Source organism: Harpia harpyja, chromosome 13 (genome assembly GCF_026419915.1).
Source record: "Harpia harpyja isolate bHarHar1 chromosome 13, bHarHar1 primary haplotype, whole genome shotgun sequence".
Classification (NCBI taxonomy): domain Eukaryota; kingdom Metazoa; phylum Chordata; class Aves; order Accipitriformes; family Accipitridae; genus Harpia; species Harpia harpyja.
In genome coordinates, this window is record NC_068952.1 from 5,724,617 (window position 1) to 5,745,194 (window position 20,578).

The following is a 20,578-nucleotide window of genomic DNA, read 5'->3' on the forward strand; positions in this document are numbered from 1 at the left end:
TATGTTCAAACCACGTATGCCCAACAATGCCAAAATTCAATCACTGTAGCTGCAATTAAGGGAAGATCCCTGAAAGTATAGAGCATCTTTTCAGTAACATCCAGGAACCCAAGTTTTTGGCTGCAATACAAATGCATGGCACGGTATCTCGTGGAACAAAATTTTCTGTTTGGTAGGTTGATTCATCTACTTGCTTGATATTTTTTTCTTTTAGTATATGGAGTTTGAACACACTGAACCCAAATTCTCTTTCCCTTTAAAACTAGAGGAAAATTAGCCAGATCTGCTGCATTAACACTATGACTACCATAGTTGTGCTGGCAAAAATCTACACACCTGCTTCTTTGAAGGACTCTAAATACATTTTTGCTAAATTAGTCAAATCTCACTACAGTTTCCCCCACTTATCTTGATAACAGCAATGGAAGACCTGGACAACTGCCATATTTCCCTTGCTTGCTAAATCTGTGATATCAGTGTAGCACAGACACCAGCTGAGACCCATGTCACTATCAGTTCCTGGGGTTGGTTTATGTGTACCTGCTTTTTTGCCTAGGTTTGCAAATGTTCATGTGTGAGAAGCATAAGGCACACCAACATTGGATAAGGGAGGCCAGCTCCTCAGGCTGAGCTTTCAATTCCAGTCCCTGATGCTCCTGAGTCACTTACAGCAACGTTCCTAATCTGTGGCCCTGCAAACCACCGCAGCTGTTCAAGGACAGCCTGGAAGACCTCTGTTTTGTAAGGAGGAAGCTCTGCCACCGCTTTTCTCAGCACCTCCTCTACTGAGCTGAGGGTACAGGCAGCGCCGAAGGTGACCCCTGTAAACAAACAAATGAAAAGAACTGTTGTTCTCCCAGACATCAAGGTACAGGAGGACGGTTATAACTGTGTCTACAAAGCTTAGATGCTACTGAGTTTAATTAGACAGCAGGGTTTAGAGAAGACATTCAGTCACAGTAGACTATTTTGTATGCACTGCATGTAAACATCAGATCCTCGGAACAAAATTCACCTTCAAATCACAGCTCATAGTGGTATTGCCTCTCACATGACAGTAACCCACTGCCCTTTTGCCTCAGTGTATTATGAATGATATTGCCCTCCTATAAGTATTAGCTTGTCCTTTGAGAAGTGAACTCCAACTCCTACAGTTTCCACACCTTAAACATGCTCCCAGGCATTGGGCCACATGCAGTACATTGTCCTAATTAGATCTAACTATTTGTACGGTTGATCTGTTTCTACCACGAAGATAAATGCAATACTTCACTTAGTCACTTAGACTGTCAAATCCAACATCTTTCCCCCAGTTACTAATTTTAAAATCTTTCTAAATAAAAAGACTGCGCATTGAAACCCCTTATTAACCCAGTTAATAGATGTAAAACACCATGCATCAAACAGATAAAATGTCCAATATATCTTCTAGTGAAAGCCCTCTTTGATTCTCAAATTATTTTTACGTATCGCTCAGTTGATTCCCTGCATGGGAGTGGCATTAATGCATACATAAAGCAGTTCTTAATCTGGGGATTTTCCTTCATATCTTCTTTATTATTTCATGGAGTCCCCACTCACTTCACAAGCATTCTGCCTCTTTTTTGCTCACCTGTTTCAGTGTGCTGAACAGCATTCATTTCAGAGATCCATGCTGGTGCTATTATCACTGGATACAACATGTTCTTTAACCTCATCTCAATACCTTAAGAAAAAGTAAGACTTCTTCAGTTACACACAGGTGACAGAGAGCCTAAGTTAGCCATTTCCCAATGAAATAGCAGTAGGCCTAATAAAGAGTCAGTTCATTGACCATCTGTTACACAGATTACATAAGGTCACTTAGTCTAAAAGCTGTTTTCCACTAATACCAGAATTCATGTAGGGAAGTTTTAGAGACTCTTTTCTAGGCTTACAATAACCTTAAATACACTGTTTAGTACTTGTGTAACCTGACTATTGTTGTACATAATCCTTCAGGAAAGAACAATGTATATAACGAACCATACAAAGTTTGGGGATTATCTCCTGAACCAGTTGCTCAGGATAACAGAATTACTAAATATGTCTGAACTCTCTTCCTCAGCACTAACATTTGCAGAAGAATATATTCGGGGGGAAAAAACAGTAAGATTTCAACTCTTGAGGGTTTACTCACTGAAAAATCTTTCAAAACGCAGGTTTCACAACTGAATTCGTTTGATTATAAGGACACTTTACACTGTGCCACTCTCCTCTTCTCAAAATTCCACAAAACTAGCACAAAAGCTCAGAGATCTAAATAAGCATTTTTTTTTGCCTGACACAGCAAAGAACAAGGAAAACATTCACTGTGAGATTGCTCTACCTGAGAAAATTTGTTCCTACATACAACCTGAAGATTAAACAGCCATTTGACAGCAATAGCATGAAGGAGGTTTACATTTGCACTGTTCTCATAGAATACTCTGTGGGAGCTTTTCTGACTGCTCATAATGAGCATCAGCTCTTCCTCTTACCCACTTCCGTGTTCCCCACAACGAGCTTGGCACTGGGATACTGGGATTTGAGAGCCACCAATTCCTTGAGAGTCGTAGGCTGGATCCACATCACACGCTCACCTTTGAAACACAGCTGTTTCTGCTGTTTGTTACTCTGAGTCTGCAAAAGTGAATTCAGATAGAGCTCAGACCCTACATCAAGCCAAGAATCCCTGCTCACATGCTGCCCATGCCTATACCAGGCTCCATCCCAGTCAAGTTACTGACAAGTGGCTGTGATATCCACACAGTTGGCAGTAAGCCATTCCCCATCCTTCTGCTAGCAGTGACTAGAGTCTTTTTTATGCCGCCAAAAGTTTTGCCTTCCTGGTATTGCCAGGTGCATCCTGCTGCCACATCTCCCTAGCAAGACCTCTGCCAGCAAGCTCCATCTGACCAAAGTTCTGGCAGATGCCTGTGGCTCCAGCTGTCTTAGAAGTAATGGGTTTTCCATTCTCATCTCACTGCAAAAATGTCAGTCTTTAGCACTGCTGAATTTGAGTTACCAGCTGTAAGGCCAGATTCTGGTTCCCTTTTTAATTCCTTCATCCAGTGACTGAAGAAAACAGACTAACATGGCTGTCTCTCAGCAACATCAGATCAACCCTTAGGCAGGAAAACATCTTAGAGAAGAAACAGAAGGGACCTATCTCAAGCTAAATATATATTATGCTATGGTCTATGAGAACCTACTCATGCTGTAGCTCATGACACATTTAGTCTGGGTGCAGCAGCAGAACTAATGACTGAATTTCAGTTGTTTGTTAAATGTGAAAGAAGCTGTAAACATGCCATGTGCTGGACTAGATTCCTGGCTGGGACACATTTGCTTAGGGGAAGACTACCCCGAAAAAGACAGGAATGAAACGTGGAGAGAAACTAATCTCACCTAACTTTTGATGTCAATGTGAGCAGCCAACTTCTACTCTTGCTACACTGAGTAGAGAGAAATTGGTGTTTTCAGGAAGCCATCTAGTTGAAACATATATTTAGCTAGATCACATAGCTCCTATTTCTCTTCCTACACTATAAAGGGAGCACAGGGCTATTAGCTCAGATACAGCTGTATTTAATGTAGAAGTTCACATCTGACCTACTAAATTGAAATCTGGATGTCAGCAACTGTTCCACCCCTGGGTAGGCAGTGACCGGAAAGGAAGGCAACCCAAGAGCAGACATGTACGGTGAGAAACAGAGAGGAAAGCCAGCTGGGGCAGGCACTTGGCCTGCATATCTTTTAACACAGCCTGGCTTAAAAGCCTTCCCTTTTATAAAACAGGGAAGCATTCATGCCCATGCATCTTCTTTTATCAGCAGCCATCTTTTGCATTGCTGTTTCCTCAGGGCAGAGACACTGCGGACACCCAAACCCTGGGCAGAACAATGAAACCAACAAAACACATACTATTTCTTTTTGAATGAACTTACCATTAACTCTGGTGGGAAGATTGGCTCCTGTGTAGGGTCCAATGGCCGGAACTCAGAAGAATTGAACAGGCTGGAGGACATCATTGTCTGTGACAGAGAAAATGCAAATGGCTGGGCAGCAGAGGAGAAAGCTATCCACATACAATCTTAACTCGTTCCTCTTTCCAGTCCTATTTCATGGAGCAAAGAATGGCAAACACAGCAAAAAGATGTCACCTGATCCATTGTTTTAGATTCTTCAGTCATATTTTTCTGATCACAATGCATGGCTGGTCAGAAACCTGAACCCTGAACACACTAACAGGTTTTTGCCAATCAAAAGTGACATCACTTTCACACTGGCATGTTAAATTACATCAAAGGTACCTTTTCTGAGGTAGAGACCAGCATAAAATATAAGTTAGTCTAAACTGGTTTGCATAAATACAGCTAAATTAAAAGCATTGGGCTTTGGCACAGAACAAGCCAGAGCTAAGACTTCAAAACATCAGAAACAGAAAAAACTAATAGTTGAGAGGCACGTTACCACATTGTCTTCTTTTCCATTCATGCAGCAATCTGGACCATTGGTTTTTCCTCCACAGCAGCCCCCATTCTGAAAAAGAAACAAGCATGCTTCAGCTATTCTACAGAAAGTCAGAACATTCCAACTTTTACAGGATATATTCCTCCCCTTTTATCAATCACTGGATCACAGAAATTTGCAGTAACGTTTTTGATTAATAAACTACTTTGACGAAAGAACTCCGAGCAGTCTTAATTGCTGGAGTATTCCATGCAACACTGAATGCTTCCTAACAAAGAATCCACTGGAATTTCCTGGCAAAGAATTTCATTATATTCTTTTTTTCCTAAATTCATTTTATACTTACACTACCTTATGCTCTAATGCCTTGTTTTCATCCTTCCATTGTTTGTACCTCAACTGGTACATAAAATGTGATTAACTTTTTTGCTCCAGATGTTCCAAAAGGTTCCAATTGTACAATTTATTGGAATGGTGATTAAATTACTTCATTCATTATTGGACTGCAAAGTTTGGGAAAGATCATACTGGGGAATTAACTGGGTTTTAGATCTGTTTTCACAGAAAGATGGATCGTTTCAGTGTACCAGAAGCTGGTAACACATTGCTGACAGTTGTAACCATGCTATTTCACAAAACTGTTGCACCTCACAGATTCAGAAGGAACATATCTAGATCACTATTGTAAAACCTGTGTCATGATGGCTAGTCATGCTAACCAGGACATATGCAAGCACAATGTTTTCCAAGAGACAGATATTCAAACCAGCTCAGAGGGCTCTGAAAATCTGCTCCACAGTAGAGCCAGAGAGGTTACGAATACATCAAAACTCTAATACCATATTGCAAACTGAGGTTATATTTTTTTAAAATTCAGCTTACCATGCTATTTTCCCTCTCACTACGACAGCATCCAGTGCCATTGGCTACTCTGCCACAGCAGTTCAAGTCCTGTGGGGACAAAAACTATTCTGAGAAAAATGTGCAGATTCCAAGGAAATTAAGTAGGCTTGATTCCCTTTTGAGAGAAATTGATCCCACATTTATTATACCCAAATCAGAAATGGGAGATGGAAGGTGCCAAACACGTAAGTGTTTCCCTTGCCAATGGAAGGCAGTATCCTGCAGTGTGATGGCTAGGTCATATCCAGTCTACTGATAAACCTCTTGTTCTGGTTTAGAACTACTCTGACCATTCAGCCAGTATCTCTGGTCCAGGTGCAGCTGTGAGGAGATACCCAGAGAATAGTAAAAGGGACAAGCACATAGAAAACCTAGTACTCTACCAGCATCCAATTGCATTCAGCTCAGAGGACTACCTTAGCCCAGTGTGGTTTCTGTCTCTTTAGTAACTCTCAGTTCCTCTCCATCCAAGTCCCTGAAGCCTGTGTAAGTTTTGGTGCCCACAAAACCCTTTGGTGGGTTCTGCAGGTCAGCTACCTTGTACGTGGCAGACCATCTGCCTTTGTTTTCCACCTGACTCCTACTAGTTTCATTTCTTGACATCTTGCTCTTGTATTGGACGAGGCAGCAAGCAGCCAATGCCTGTCCACATTCTACCTGCCAGTCACAATTTTGTAGGTCTCTATCAGAGGTCAACACAAACCACCACATGGGCTATGTAGATCCCCTTCCCCTCCCTGACAACTTTTTTCCAGGCTGAAGCATCCCAGCCTACTCAGTGCTTCCTTGTATGGAAGCCAGATTACCACATATGTGATCCTTATTCCACTTCTCTAAATCTTTTCCTATTCTGCTATACCCTGTTAGAAATGAGAGGACCAGAACTGCATAGAGTATTCAAGTGTAGGATAAGCCATGATGCAGAAGTGGCATGGCAGTGTTTTCTGTTTTGCTCTCTATGCCTTGAAGTGTTGTTTTGACTGCCAGTGAGCACTGAGCTGATGCTTCTGTGGAACTGTCTACCACACCTCCAAGACCATCTTCTGGCATGGTAGAAGGAAGATGATCTTATAGAATCATAGAATCATTTAGGTTGGAAAAGACCTTCAAGGTCATCGAGCCCAACCATCATCCATGCCCACTAAACCATGTTATGGAGTACCTCGTCTACACGCTTTTTGAATACCTAAAGCACAAACAAAGGTGTCAAGAGTTGGAGCTGGGTTGTTGTAGCATGAATATTTCCTTCCTCCCCATTTCATCTCATGGTGTATTTTAGTAACAGAAAGACAGACAGCCTTCCAGATTTTTTTAAACATTATCTGAATCCACTTACTTTAGCAAATGTCCTGTATCCTTCCAGAATGGGTCTGTACCCTGTACACCGACACAAGTTCCCTGCATTGCCAGAGCAAAAGAATAAAGATTTAGTGTCATTTGGCTGAGAACTTCTGTTCTTTTAGAACATGTTATTGTTTCTCACAAAAGCTTGTCAAATCTAGATAAAGCTAATGAAAAAACTGGGAGGAGGAAAATTTCATTAGTATTCTTGCAACAATCCTACTATCCCTTTTTGTTGAAATTTCAAATTGAAATTAATTTAGAAAAAATTCAATCTGCCTTACTCAGTATTAATTTACCTCAATTGTGTAAGTCTAATCAGCATGCCAACTATCCAGTCTTCTGAGTTACAAACAGGTTGCTTTCTCCTGCATCTGATTTCCTCTCAGATCACTGCCAGAAGCATGGTAACAGCAATAACCTCAGCAATAACAGCAGCCTCTCAGATGATTTAGACAGTTGGATTCTGCCCCACTCCATCATATATATTGCTGTCTTGGTCCTTGAAGTTGGCTGGCCCAGATGCTCCCTGCCACCTCTGCAGGCTCTTGTGACAGCAATGAATAAACAAGGAGATGTGGATGCTTTTATAAGCCCCCTGGGGACAGGCCACCTTTTGTTCTCTGTTAAGTTTAGTGGGGTCCTAATCCAAGACTGAAGCCACTTGCCCCTGCTTCAGGACATGAGACCATTTTTGTTCACTTCATAGCACCTGGCCAGTCTCCTAGTGGAAAAGTTAGTTCTTAACCTCATAACAATAGGCTATCTGTAACGAAATACATTAAACAGAGGTGCACCTCCATCCCATTTGGTGAAGCAGATGTAATGAAAGCAGAACAGATTGCATCTCTGCAGGGATATGAGTATTACCTTGGAAAGCATCTTCTATGTCCTCCATTTGGGGCACGGGTTTGTTCCGAAGCAATGTATACATGGACATGACAATGCCTGGAGTGCAAAAGCCACATTGGGACCCATGACTTTTTGCTATTCTCTCCTGAGAAAAAGTAACAACCATCAGTTCATAATATCAAGGTGAGTTCATTGTTGTGCTGTTTCTGTAACATCTCTGTCAAAAAAACCCACCAATCTCACCAGAGGAGCTAAGACTATCATCAGATGTTCTCTGATGAGATGGTCAATTAATCTGTGAAGCAGACTTCAAAGAAGAGAACACTCTGAAAAGTTTGCATCTAGGCTTTGAACTCCCAGTGTAACTGAAGGTGACTAGAAGCCTCCAATGAGATCAGTTCTTTAGACTTGCCATGCTAGAAAGGTTGGGGCTACCTGTATAGACCCGAGTTTGAATTTCAAAGCTTAGCTATTAGAATCTTCAGGGGACATAGGGAAAAGAAGCAAACAAAGGTCAAACTAGCTGCCATCCATTCATGCGTGTCTAACTTATTTTTCACTTTGTTGTTTACTGTCTCAGATAGATATTGGCACAAGTCCTACCCACTGTACAAACTGAGATGAATCATAGTTTCCCTTAAAGGAGCAGTATCTCTGATGAAGGTGACACAAGTCTGTTTCCATAAAAAGTGAGTTATAACACCTTGCTAGAAGAGCAAGGTTTCACATTGCTGTCACTCCTCCCCACGAAGAATATTTTGGGGCTCCAGAAACATTGCTGACCCAAACCTTACTGCACCACTGCAGGGAAGGTTCCTAACTGTGCAGGATGAGAAACCAAGGTCATTCATGGAAGGCCACAGAGAGCCAAAACCTAACTCAGATTTCCTGGCTCCAAGTCATTATATAGGCTTTCACCACAACATCAGTCTTCCCAGTTCCTGGGATTTGGTCCAGAATGTGGACCAGATACAGCCACACAGCCCTAGAACAAAAGCATTAGCAATTCAGCCAGGATAGCACCAGTTAACTTGTTAGGGCATAACGGAGCTGCAGCATTGACCCAGGAATTTTATTTCATCACTTAGCCACTCCTGCAAGTAAAGACTACTCATGTGGAAAGTCAAACTCCCAGCTTTAACATTATGATGGAGGTTCCAACACCCTGGAATGGAATTAACATAAGAAGAAAACATGGATAGAGGGTTTTTAAGTTACCAATATTAATAGCTTACCTGGGCTGGGTGCAGCCTGGATTTTGTGTTTCCTATGCCTTCAACAGTAGTTACAGCTACATGATGCAGGGCACAGAGAGGGAAGAGGCAAGCATTGGCAGTATGGTGGCTAAAATAATAAATTAAGGTAATTTCATTTGACAGTGCTGCTCAACAAAGGAAAAAGGGAACAGGAGGACTGAAGAGTACTCAGAAACTGTAGTAGTGGACACAATAGGAGAACTTAAATAGATGTGATTACAGGTATTAGTTACAAGCCAAATCCTACAACATCTACTCAGCCAAAGTTCTCATCAACTTCACTTGAAGTTTAAACTGAGTATGCACCATAGGATTTGACCTAGAAATAACAACTTCAAACATCCTCGTTCCACGTTAAGCTATAGAACCCATGTAAGTAATTTATAGGAGCAGACTACAAATACCAAGATGTTATACAGCTGGCCTAGCCCACTTGCAGAGTTACCTAAGAGCATGGAGTTCTTGGCCTTTTACCTAGGAAACCATTTCTAGATGGTACACATGAGGAAAAAGTCCAGGCTGAAGGTAATATAGAATAACATTGCCAAAATTCTTATAGGAACTAGCTACTTTATTTCATTTCTATCAAGACAGAATAATAACCCTAAAGATATCCTATTAAAGGCCACATTACTAAGCAGAACCACTAAGTTAGATGAACCCAAGTTAAAGTATCTCCAAGCATTATTCCAAATACATCCAAGATTTCAGTGCTTTCCATTCCTCACAGTAAAAATAAACTGGGGCCTGTCCCTCTGCCTCATCCTCTCTCTCTGTTCCCCTTTTTGTTTGATTCCATTGCTTCAGTCTTCAATTAATTAAAGAGAGAGCAGGAGGAAAGTTTATGTCTCAGAAAATAAGAGTCATTCTGAAGGTTACAACAGAAGTAGAGAAAAAGTGAGTATCTGCTAGCATACAGAAACCAGATTATTGTAGTAATACAATAGCAATAAAGATTTTATCACAGTAATCATCATTTGCATCATCACAGCAAAAAGTTATATTACATCGCAAGAAAGGAACATAAAGGTTTTCTGAATTGGGAAGAGGCAGATAGCCTGTGTGCTAGAGTCAGTGAAGATATTTCAGGGCACAATGAATTAGTTCCCTATCAGCACTGTGCAATGCTGCAGGAAAAGATACCTTCTTGTCTTAGCCTTCTGAGTTAATGTTCTGAAAGTGAAAAATTATGTTTTGGCAGAAACATACATTATAAAACTTTTTTTTTTTTTTAAGTAGTGCCACATCTGGAATGTCAAGAACCTGGATCTGTCCCCATTTCATTTCTCTGTTGAAGAGTTCAGATTGCAAAGGATACAGGATTTTCTTCCGAAAGCGATCATACTTGGATATCATAACAGTGCAAGCACCACATCCACCTTCTCCACAGCCTAGTTTGGTTCCACATAGGCCCACTGAGAGAACAGGAATCAAGGAAAACATGAATAGTGTTGGCAGAAGCCTGCTCAAACAGTTGTCAATCAAAGCTTAGCAACAAGTTCTTGCTGGAAACCAAGTACTCATTTTTTCTGCTTAATAACATAATTTAACATAAGCAAAGTTTCAAATGCTAGCATGTGAGCTTTGAGATCAACACCCAAAGCCCTAATAAGGAGGCAGTTCACATTCCAACAGACTCTTAGAATAAACAAAGAATTTCTGAACTTCAATAGTTCCCACTTTCCATTAGACTCAGAAAAGGATATTACATTAGGGAGACAAAGCGCTCGGTAATTGCTGAGCTGGAGCTGTTCAGGCATGCAGCCATATCCCTGAGATGCATGGTGACATCTCCTTCAGCACCTCTCACCAGTGGTGGTTGACTTCATCCTACACCTGGTGATTCGTACCACCTAGAAGGCACCCAGGCAAGGCAGTCGTGCAGTGCTACAAGTCACACAATTTAGCACTGACATGGGAGCTGCACTTGAACTGCTCACAAACTACCTGCATCTCAAGAGTTATGGTCTGGCTACTCTGGCTTCTCTTTTGGCCCCATTTATGATGACTTCTCCATTGCTAGGCACAAAACCAGCCAAGCACACTCCCCAGTAACCTGGTTCCCATAAAACCACAGGAGGGAGACACTGAGAGCCAGAACTAGCAGAGGTGCACAGAACCACTGCACAGACACTTGGGAACTCACAAAGTGCGTGGACTGGCCTAAGTAGATTACTCCACAGGCTGCAGAGCTCATGTCTGTACTTTACAATCAGGCATTACCTCAAATGTTCTGCAAAGGGATTTCAGGAGAGAATTCCTTGAGTCACTTCTGCTTTGGGTTCCTTCATTCATTAGAAAGTATTTAGACACTGTTACTCATTGTGAAGAGGTTGGCCAATGCTGAGAGACTTTTGGTGGGAAAAGAACAGCTGCTTTCATTGGCAGTGAACACATGCCTGTGCTGAGATACTAACCCTGTGGAAAAGGCCTGTTAGGCCTGTGTAAAAGCAACAGGCACCATGATATAGGGAATTCAAATCATCTTTGCCTTCACTGCAAAGATTCTGGAACTGTTTTCATAGAAACATAGAAATCATAGAATCATTTACATGGGAAAAGACCTTTAAGATCATCAAGTCCAACCAAAAACCTAACACTGCCAAGTGCACCACTAAACCATGTCCCTAACCACTGTGTCTACTTTTCATACAATCATGTGCCTGCTTCAGCAGAAATACAATTTTTCTATGCCATCCAATGTTTCTCTTGATGACAGTGTTAATCTGTCTTGAGAAAACATGTTTCTCAAAGTATTTGTCTGACCCTAACCAGACATCTACAAAATAAGTTCACCAGAATGTTCCGGTAGAAGATCAGAAGGTTTTGAAGAGCTCCGATTATGTCTTTACAAAGCTATTTGCATTAGATATTAACAAGCTTAGACACAAAAGGTCTAGCATGAGTAAGTGCAGACAGGCAGAAGAGTCATGCCACTTATTCTTCCTCTTGAACCTTATCTACCCAAGGTACAGTCAGACGAAATAAGGCTGTTGATAGTTCTGCTGGAAACCCCAAAGAGGAGTGTGATTTATATCCCCACACTTCTTTCAGATCCCAGTCAAATAGAACATGGCAGTGTGGTGAAGTAAGTATGCATGATTCTTTTTAAGGAATACACCAACACAGATGTGAACAGTTTGGCATATGTACACACCCAGCTGGTCAGACGAAAACTCAGAAAACATGGAATGACACTACCTACTGAACCAGACCTAGTATAGCCAGCCTGGTCATCACAGTAATAACTACCCAGCTCCTGAAGCTAATCTGACTCATGTGTTGACTAGTTTCTAACAGGAGTGAAACATGACTGCTTGCATCTGCTCATGTAAACATGCCCACAGTATGTGGTGGGAACCCCTGCCTCTGAGTTTGCATCCCTGGGTCATCTGATAAACAGGCCACAGGATAATCAAGTTATTGGATATTAACTATCCAGTAATATCCAAATTATTGGATGATAAGGCAAGCAGCTCCAGTGGCTGTAACATTTTGGCCAGAAAATTCTTTACAATTTGTGTGCAACAAACCTAAATTTCCTTCAATTTTATTGTCATCTCAATTTTGCTTTCTTTCCATCATATTCTATTTCCTAGCAATTCTGAGAGTTTTCCCTTTAAAGTATTAATAAATTATTTAAAGTTTATTTAAAGTATATTATTTAAAATTTGCTATTGTTTAAGCTTGGAATACCAGCTGTAATCTTTGCCAAGAAATACCACACCATGCAAAGCACTCCCTCTTATACTCTGTGCACAAGCTCTGCCTAGCACTCAAGTGACAGGCAGAACAGTAAACAATTATGAAATGCTGTAGGCATTTAAAGCCTTCTGCAGTTTCTTCTGACACTGGATACATTTTCTTCGTAGATAGGTTAGCAGAGTTGTTTCTGGGTCCACATCTTTTTCCACCACCTGCAAGAAGGGAAAGGTACTGTTACACAGAATGTTTTACAACACAAATATGTTAGTTGGAAAGAGAAAGTTTGGTCTTTCTGCAACTTCCTTTCCAAAGCAGGGAGCAGAACCACTGATTAACTTCCCTTACTAGGTTCAGCAATGTTGGTTGCGTATCCAGACGCAACATTTCCTTGAATTTATTGTGACAGAGAAAAGTATATGCATTACATACATCAGAGCTTTTCAGCCATGGCACACAGTCAAATCTTAAAAAATGCTTCATCAAAAATGGCAAACAGAATTAGCATTGAGCAGAGAGAAAAAGAACAGTGGTTTGCACTTGAGTTTTGAATTCCTGACATCTCCCCAAATTGCATCTCATCTTTATTGACCATGCATAACTAACCTCTGTCCCTTCTCCTTCTTACTATTAGAAGATGCAAAGAAAATGAGCAGATAAACAGAATGACAGAAACAGCATCAGTAATAGACTTTGCAGAGAAAAAAACACAACAGTGGAAACCCTAACATGACCAATACAGGTGCTGCAGGACAGACAGCAAGTACCAATCATCCTGAAGTTTCTCTTTCTTCCCTGCTAACATTAAATCAATCAATATTACATTAGTAGCCATCCTAAATGTAGGAATGTGAAATTCCAGCCAAGGAGAAATTTTCTCTGCACATTTTGAGTCAGTCCTTCCTATTAGTGAACAACACTATTAGCAGTTATCTATTAGACATAAAATTAGATTTGACTTCACCCTCTGCCTGATGGTCAGAAACCAAAGTTCTGCCCTTGCCTCCAAATGGCAGCAGAGCTTGTCTTCCCCTTTTTCTGTTATTAATAGAGTGTCAAGAAACTTTTCCAAATGCACTGCGTGCCAGAACGTAATCATGTGTTCTTGGCTCTTACATTGTGCAAGTTCTAAGTACGATAGTTACAGTTTATTTAAATTAATCACTCCCAGTTTGAAGGGCAAATTGAAACAGAGGTCATTTGTATAAGCCTTTTTTCTTACTGATAAGAAACCTTCACAACCTCTGTACTGCTTCAATTTTATGCCTTTGACATGTGACAAGGTTATTCTAAAAAGACAAGGTTCACACCTCCTATTTGAGTCCATGTTTTTAGAACCATCCGATAAAGTTGCTGCTACAAAACGCAACTGGTCATTTTTTATGCATCTTGTTCCTGCATTGGGGATAATCTACAAGGAAACAGAGTTCATTCTTCTAGTTTGGGGATGTCTTACTGTGAATCATGCAGCACTCATATTCTATTCATAAGCTATTCAGAGCAGAGTGCTCCTGTTCCCTCACCTTCTGGATGCATAGAAACAAGTAAGAGCATACACTGGGACACTCATGACCAGTTGGTTCAGAGTAAGCACATATATCTCTCTGCGGTAGTTTTATAAACAGACGTGAGCAGATAATTCCAAAAATGCCTATGACTACAAGTGTCCTGTGTACAAAAGGCCTTTCACAGCCATTTCACATGCAAAGACCCTTTCCCAGCAACTCATACCCTCACTGTCAAGCTAAGTTTCTTCCTCAGGGCTGTGTCAATGGCCATTGCAAACCCTTCCGAAGCAGCTTCCAAGATAGCCAGCCACAGACAAAAAGTTTCAGAATAGTTTTCCAGATGGTTAAATACTATTGAGATTATTCTATGCTTAGATCAAAGAAAATGTCTCAGGAAGTTTTCTTGAAAAAATCCAAGCAGCACTGCATTATGGACTGAAACCAAGCAATTAAAAGTTTGGCCCAATGGCTGCTTTTCAGGAGGTTAAGGAATAAAACGCAGGCCTCAACCTTCATTCAGCAAAGCATTTAGCCACTCAGCTCTACACACTTTTAGTGAAGTACTTAAGCATGTATTAAGTCCCAAAGTCAAACCTTTGCTCAACTTTATCATAAGTGGCTCTCGCTATGCAGTAGAACCTGTCCTGAACAATCCCCACTCTTATCCTGTTCAAACCAATAGCCCAGGATTCCTACTTCAGTCACTTCAAAACTACTCCACTGTAACTATGTAACTGCTGGCAGACAGAGACTTGGGATCAGGGGGAGATAAGGGGTAAGAGTTTGGAGGACATTCTGGATTAAACCAAATCTCACATGTCAGAGAGCAAGGAGTCGTTTCTTTGCACTCAGATACCTGTTGGGGGGATGCTTGTTTATGAGTCTCTCTTGCTGGCCACAGAGTATAAACTTTTTACTATTCCTGCCTTTTGTTCATTGCCATTGATGCTGGTTTTGTTCTCCAACATGTCATTCCTCCGGTGGTTTGTTACAATCACCTGCTGTGATTTGTTCTTAAAATATTTTAAAACCCTGTGGGTGGGAATAACATCTTCTCTTGTCTGATGCCCAGAACAATATGATTCACAGCTCAATATCTTACCCATCAAAACAATTCTTGCTCACCTCCCCCAGTGTTCTTGTACAGAAGGAAACCGAACTATATCCATTGCCTTCAGTGGGAGTAGGATCAGCCTACCTAGATACTGTAATTAAAGAAATATTTCCTTTTTGCTCAGTTACTGGTTTTTACTTTTGGGGTTTTTTTTTTTTAAACAAAATGTCATACTGCCAGATACATCAGATTGATGGCTACATTTTGACAGATTCAAAACTGTGGATTTTTCTGCATGTGGTAGCTTAAATATTAATCAAATGCAGAAAGAAACTTTGTTGGAAACGTTAGGATGGCACTGACAATCAAATGACTCTCAACAAATTTGCTTTGTACTGCCATGTTTGTACTACACATCTATTTGTCTACTGATTCTAGGAATCTTAAATACTCAGATCATCTCAGCAGGGAGCCCAACCTGGCCCTGCAGTTCTTCAAGCTTTAAGTCCTCCATAGAACAAATTCCTAAGCAGTACTCTGTACTCTTAGAGCCCGTTGGCTGGTCCAGAGAGGTGTTGAGCTCACTTCCCCACGATTTCACATACAAAACTTGGATCTCAATGAATATTTTTTTGCTGTCTTTACCTGCCTTTCACTAACTCAGATAACTTTGCCTTTAAAACATAAAGCATCATATTTAAATTAGTATTCCCAGAAAGTTAAAGAAAGGATTTTTCCATTTAAAAGAACAGTAGTTGAGCAAGATAAATAGAAGAACAAAAAGGAAAAGAAAACAGAAACTTTCCTGGTTTACCAAACAACATGCTAAGCTTTCCATCAGCTAGCATCTTTAAATGAGAAACAGATGCTTTTCTGAATGACAAGCTCCCATTCAGTCACTAGTCCCTAGTCACTCAATTAGTTGCAAGAAGAGAAGGTGAAAGGTTTTAACCAGACTACTATGCAGCAAGTCAGACTAGTCAACAGTAAAGGTCCCCTAGGACCTTAAAGTCTGTGAATGTGTATTCCTAAAGTCAGTGAGGGATTTCAAATTCATTTACTAGGGAAAAGGATTAGAACACAGATGAACAAACTGAATATAACCACACAATGTAAATCTGCTATTGGTCATGAGAACATTTTGTTCTGCTTTAAACCAGCACGCTGAAAACTTGTAATTCACTGTTTATGTAGGACCCAGAGGGTCCCAAAGCTCAAAAAAATACTGTATTTTGGTTGGTCCCATTTGCAATCAAACATCCACAGGCTTTGGAAGAGGTCTAATGTGGCTTCCAGCATAGACCCCCTCTTAACATTCAGGATAGAAATAGAAATATTGACTCCACGTGTTTGAACTAAAATTACGTGCTACATATGCATGAGACAGACTTGTCAGCTGAGGACAACAAAATTGCCACTATTAGATTTAAATTGTGTGTGTTGTTTTCCATTCTAGTCTAGGCAGACTATCAAGCTAACTTTGTGCTAGTTGTGTGCCAAACTTTATGCCCAGTGAAGTAAACAGGGGCTTAAAATAAACAATCCTGAATGTGAAGTATGCTCAGCTGTTCTGAGGAGACTTTTTCTTAACAACATTGCAGACTGGGCTAAGGCAAGAGAGAAGTATTTGCTGCCATGAAAGTCCCCATCTTATCAACCACCTCTTATCACACGGTTTTGTACTATGACAAAATATCAGCAGCCCATTAGCAATGTCAAGCTGTCACGAATTCACACAGCAGTAACTTTTCCCACTGGCCATGCTATCACATTCTTTGCAGCTAATCGACTGAAATATTTAGTCAGGTCTCCAGATGGATGGAGCCATATCCTAACGTGCTACCTGCTGTTTCAGCAGCATTGCCCAGGCACTTCCCACCACCCCTTCCATCACGTAACTGCTCATGTGCAGAAATGTCCCAACAAACTCCACATTTGTTGCCACAGATTGGATTGCCCCATGAGTCCAATTATCTCTCTTAAACCTGCATTTGGTGGGGGTGTAACTCAAGCCACTTTGGCAGCACACCCAAAAAGGGAATAGGAAAAAAATATCACTGGAGGCTCTGGGTAGAGCACAATCCAGGAAGCCCTCTCCTCTCTGATCAAGTGGAACCTGCTCCTTTGCTAGCACTGCTGGTTCCATGAGCCAGCAGGGAAGGATGCCGAGACAGCCTTGACACGTGGAATGAGTTGGTACCATTGGTAGTATTAATCGTTCCCTGGTGTGGGGTTTTTTTTAGCCAACAACTGCCAAGATCACACTGTGATAAACACCTTTACACATGCACAAGGTCAGCTGTGAGATGTGGCTTTTGTAAACAGGAACTGCAGTTCCATAAAAATTGCTGAAATGCACCAAAGGCAATGCCATTCACTTCATGTTCGTTAGCACTAGGACATAGCAAGAACAGACAGCAGATACAAAAGGAACTGGTTGTCTTCTGCTGCTAGCCTTCAGGGTCTAGGCTGCACTTTCTCCCCTTCTCCGCCTCACCCTACATGCATAAAAGAGTCCCACAGAGCCAGTTCTGTGCAGCTTAGTCTCTTCTCTTTTTCTTTGACTAATACACATTTTCGTATGTTAGCCAAGAGTCTTCTCCAGGGGAAAGGGCTTTTCTACCAATTTACACAGAGCACCAACCAATGCTGAAGCACCAGTTGTAAATGTATATAGGAATTTGTTTATAAACTCTTCATACCTACCATGAGTGGCATATTGGTTTTGAACCTTAGCTGGTCTGGCACCAGAACTACAGTTCTCTTTCGTTAGAACATACCAGAAAAAGAAAACAAGACAGTACACTAGGCCTGTATCAGGGTCTGGATTGCCCAACATGTTTGGGGCAACCTCCTACTGCAAGACTCAAAAAGCTCCCAGTTCACCCTCTAAAAACTAAGGGATCTGAAGTCACCAAAACCTTCACAGATCAAGAAGACAAGTTAATGGTATACCACCTGTGCCCATCATAGCAGAAAATTCATCAGATTAAATTCACAGATCATCCTGTGCCACTGCTTCATGATCTCTATTACCAGACTCAACTAGCTAGTCATGATTAACTTGGAGCTTCAAGTTTTCACCTCCATCTAGAAACAATGAATGGCTGATATGTCAATTAATGTTGACATACGAACCATAACCGATCTGTGTGAGCAAAGCTTCAGTTGTCATCCTTTAAAAAAAACTCAGAACCAGGGCTGGGTTCTACATTGGTATTAGATTCAAGATTGCTCTTTGACTAACTTAGAATCCATCCTAGATAAACTTCATTCTTCACCTAACTATTGATACTTAGATAAAACAAAACTCTGATATCAAATGCTCTAGTACCTTGGAAAGTTCAAATTCCAATCCAGTTTGGGATCCAAACTCGTAACTAAAGCACCCTAATTGTAGCAACAATCTTATCCACATTTACACTTGATTAAATTAGCACGAAAGATCAACAAAAGCAAAATTGATAGTAATCCTGTGCCAGTCTGTAGGGCAGGGCACAGAGCTTTTTAACTAAAAATATTGTGCGATCCCTCAAGGGATTAAAAAATTAATTCTCTAGCCCAAACTTAGGGCTGCATGTGATTTACCTCTAAGCAGCACACAGGGAAGGTCCACAAACTCTCGGCTCCACAGTACACAATGGATATGCAAACCTCTCCCCTCCCAAGTTTCCCAGCTGGAAGCTGCTTTGGCACAAGTTTCCCTGCCCAAGTATCTAAGCAAGGGGAAGGTGGTGGGGCAAGATTAGTGTTGAGCTGAGCTCAGAAACAGAACTAACTTGGTACTTGTAGTTCAAAAAAGAGGCAGCCTTGACTTGTTAAAAGCTTTTGTTGCAATGCTAGCCAGGGGAAGTCCAAACTGAGAAAGAGGGCTCTGGGACAAACTGTTCATAGGTGTCCAGCATGTGCAAGGACCACCCTAGCCTCCTGTGAGACAGACTCACTTCTTAGGTAATTGTCAGCAATTGATCTAGGAAACAGTATCAGTTAATAGGCTTTGATTTTAAAGAGTTTTCTAGCTTCTTAAAGGGAAATGGAATTAACATTTTACTTAAATCCCTTTTAAAAATCAAATGTCAGAATTACTTACTGAACATATGAATTATATATAGATGCTTACATTTGAGTTATATTTTCCAGATCTGTTGTAATTACTGAAACTATTTCTAGTAGAAATGCCTGTATAAAATCAGTGCACCTTTACTTAAGAGTAGTTACCTCAGAATTGCAGTAAATTATTGCCAACAAATCTAAAATGTAAAAGGAACATTATATAGTTGTGTTACTCTGAATAATTCACAAGGTAAAGTCAAAGAAGAGAAAAAGCCACTTAGCAAAGCAATAAATAGTCCTCACAATTTAATATTTAAAAGTGATGGCAATTGTGCCGGTATTAGAAAACTTCAGAGGAGAAAAAAGATGACTAGAAAAATAAGTAATCAAGCCACAATCCAGGAGCAAGCTGGACAGAAAGCTGTAATCTTCCTTACCTTTTTACCATTCACAAAGAAAACAAGTTCATCCCCTGTCTTGTTTGGAGCCATCCTGCACACCTTCTAAAATTCACTCAAATAGGGCCACAGATAACCCTTCTGAGAGCAGCCCTACACCCCACAGCGAAGTGAGCACCAGCGATACGACAAGTAATACGAGTCTGCCTCAAAAATGTTTGACTTTATTTCTACATCAGTGCCCTGTGAAACCCCATATTATATAAGAGCCAACGAAGAGGCGTGCCAGCTGCGTTTGGTTGGTGCTTCTGCAGCAGTAATGACAGAAAAGGAGCTGGAACGAGCAGAGTGACCCGCCCCCTTTTATATAGCAATAGATCACAATTCAGCTGCATTCCCTTTAGATTACACTGCCAGGCTTGGGGCACTCGGAGTGTGCCACTGCAACGGCTGCCAGGAATTCACAGTATTTTGCAATACAACGCAAACTCGGGGGGGCGGGGGGGGGGGGTTCTCCCAACTATCCCTCACCGAATATTGACAAGAAAAATCTGTTTCCCTTGCTCTGTGCATAGCCATCCACCTGGCATTCACCACACAGAGGTCTCTAAGGAGAGCACCTGCTTATTTAAAAACTCGACACATGCACATCAGCTAGTAGACTGACTACAAGATTATTTCACTATTTTTCCTTACAGTTTTAAAGCTATAGTACCCTCCACCTGCAAGGACATAATTTAAACAGATATGTATTTGTTCAGATAAAAGCAGTTCTAGAAAACTGACGCTCAGATCCAGCACCTCAAAAGAGGTGCTGGGCTAAGACCATAATGTTTTCACTAGGCTCTTAAAGCATTTAAGCTTACCTTTTTTGGCCTAATCCTCACATCCCAGATCTTAGGCACATGTTGCCAGTGAAACAGAGAGGAAAGCAAATTCTTTGAAGAATTTTTTGTCTTCCATTTCCTTGCTGGTGGTTTTTTCTGGTTTCTCCATTACACAACTGTACATTTTGCATTGTTTAAGTCTTCATGTTTT

At 40.9% G+C, this 20,578-nt stretch overlaps 1 protein-coding gene across 1 annotated transcript in view; it reads right to left on the reverse strand.

Moving 5' to 3' along the window:
• Positions 1–19,796, reverse strand: part of XDH (xanthine dehydrogenase) — a 54,303-nt gene extending 34,507 nt beyond the window's left edge. Inside the window, exons 1-12 of the mRNA XM_052806790.1 lie at positions 19,580–19,796; positions 12,685–12,742; positions 10,144–10,240; positions 8,805–8,913; positions 7,588–7,714; positions 6,713–6,774; positions 5,356–5,424; positions 4,474–4,542; positions 3,948–4,034; positions 2,499–2,640; positions 1,613–1,705; positions 670–821 (exon numbers count right to left, since the gene is read on the reverse strand). Coding sequence (XP_052662750.1) covers positions 670–821; positions 1,613–1,705; positions 2,499–2,640; positions 3,948–4,034; positions 4,474–4,542; positions 5,356–5,424; positions 6,713–6,774; positions 7,588–7,714; positions 8,805–8,913; positions 10,144–10,240; positions 12,685–12,742; positions 19,580–19,633 — 1,119 coding nt within the window. The 5' untranslated portion in view covers positions 19,634–19,796. The remainder of the gene's footprint in view (positions 1–669; positions 822–1,612; positions 1,706–2,498; positions 2,641–3,947; positions 4,035–4,473; positions 4,543–5,355; positions 5,425–6,712; positions 6,775–7,587; positions 7,715–8,804; positions 8,914–10,143; positions 10,241–12,684; positions 12,743–19,579) is intronic.
• Between the last annotated feature and the right edge of the window lie 782 nt (positions 19,797–20,578).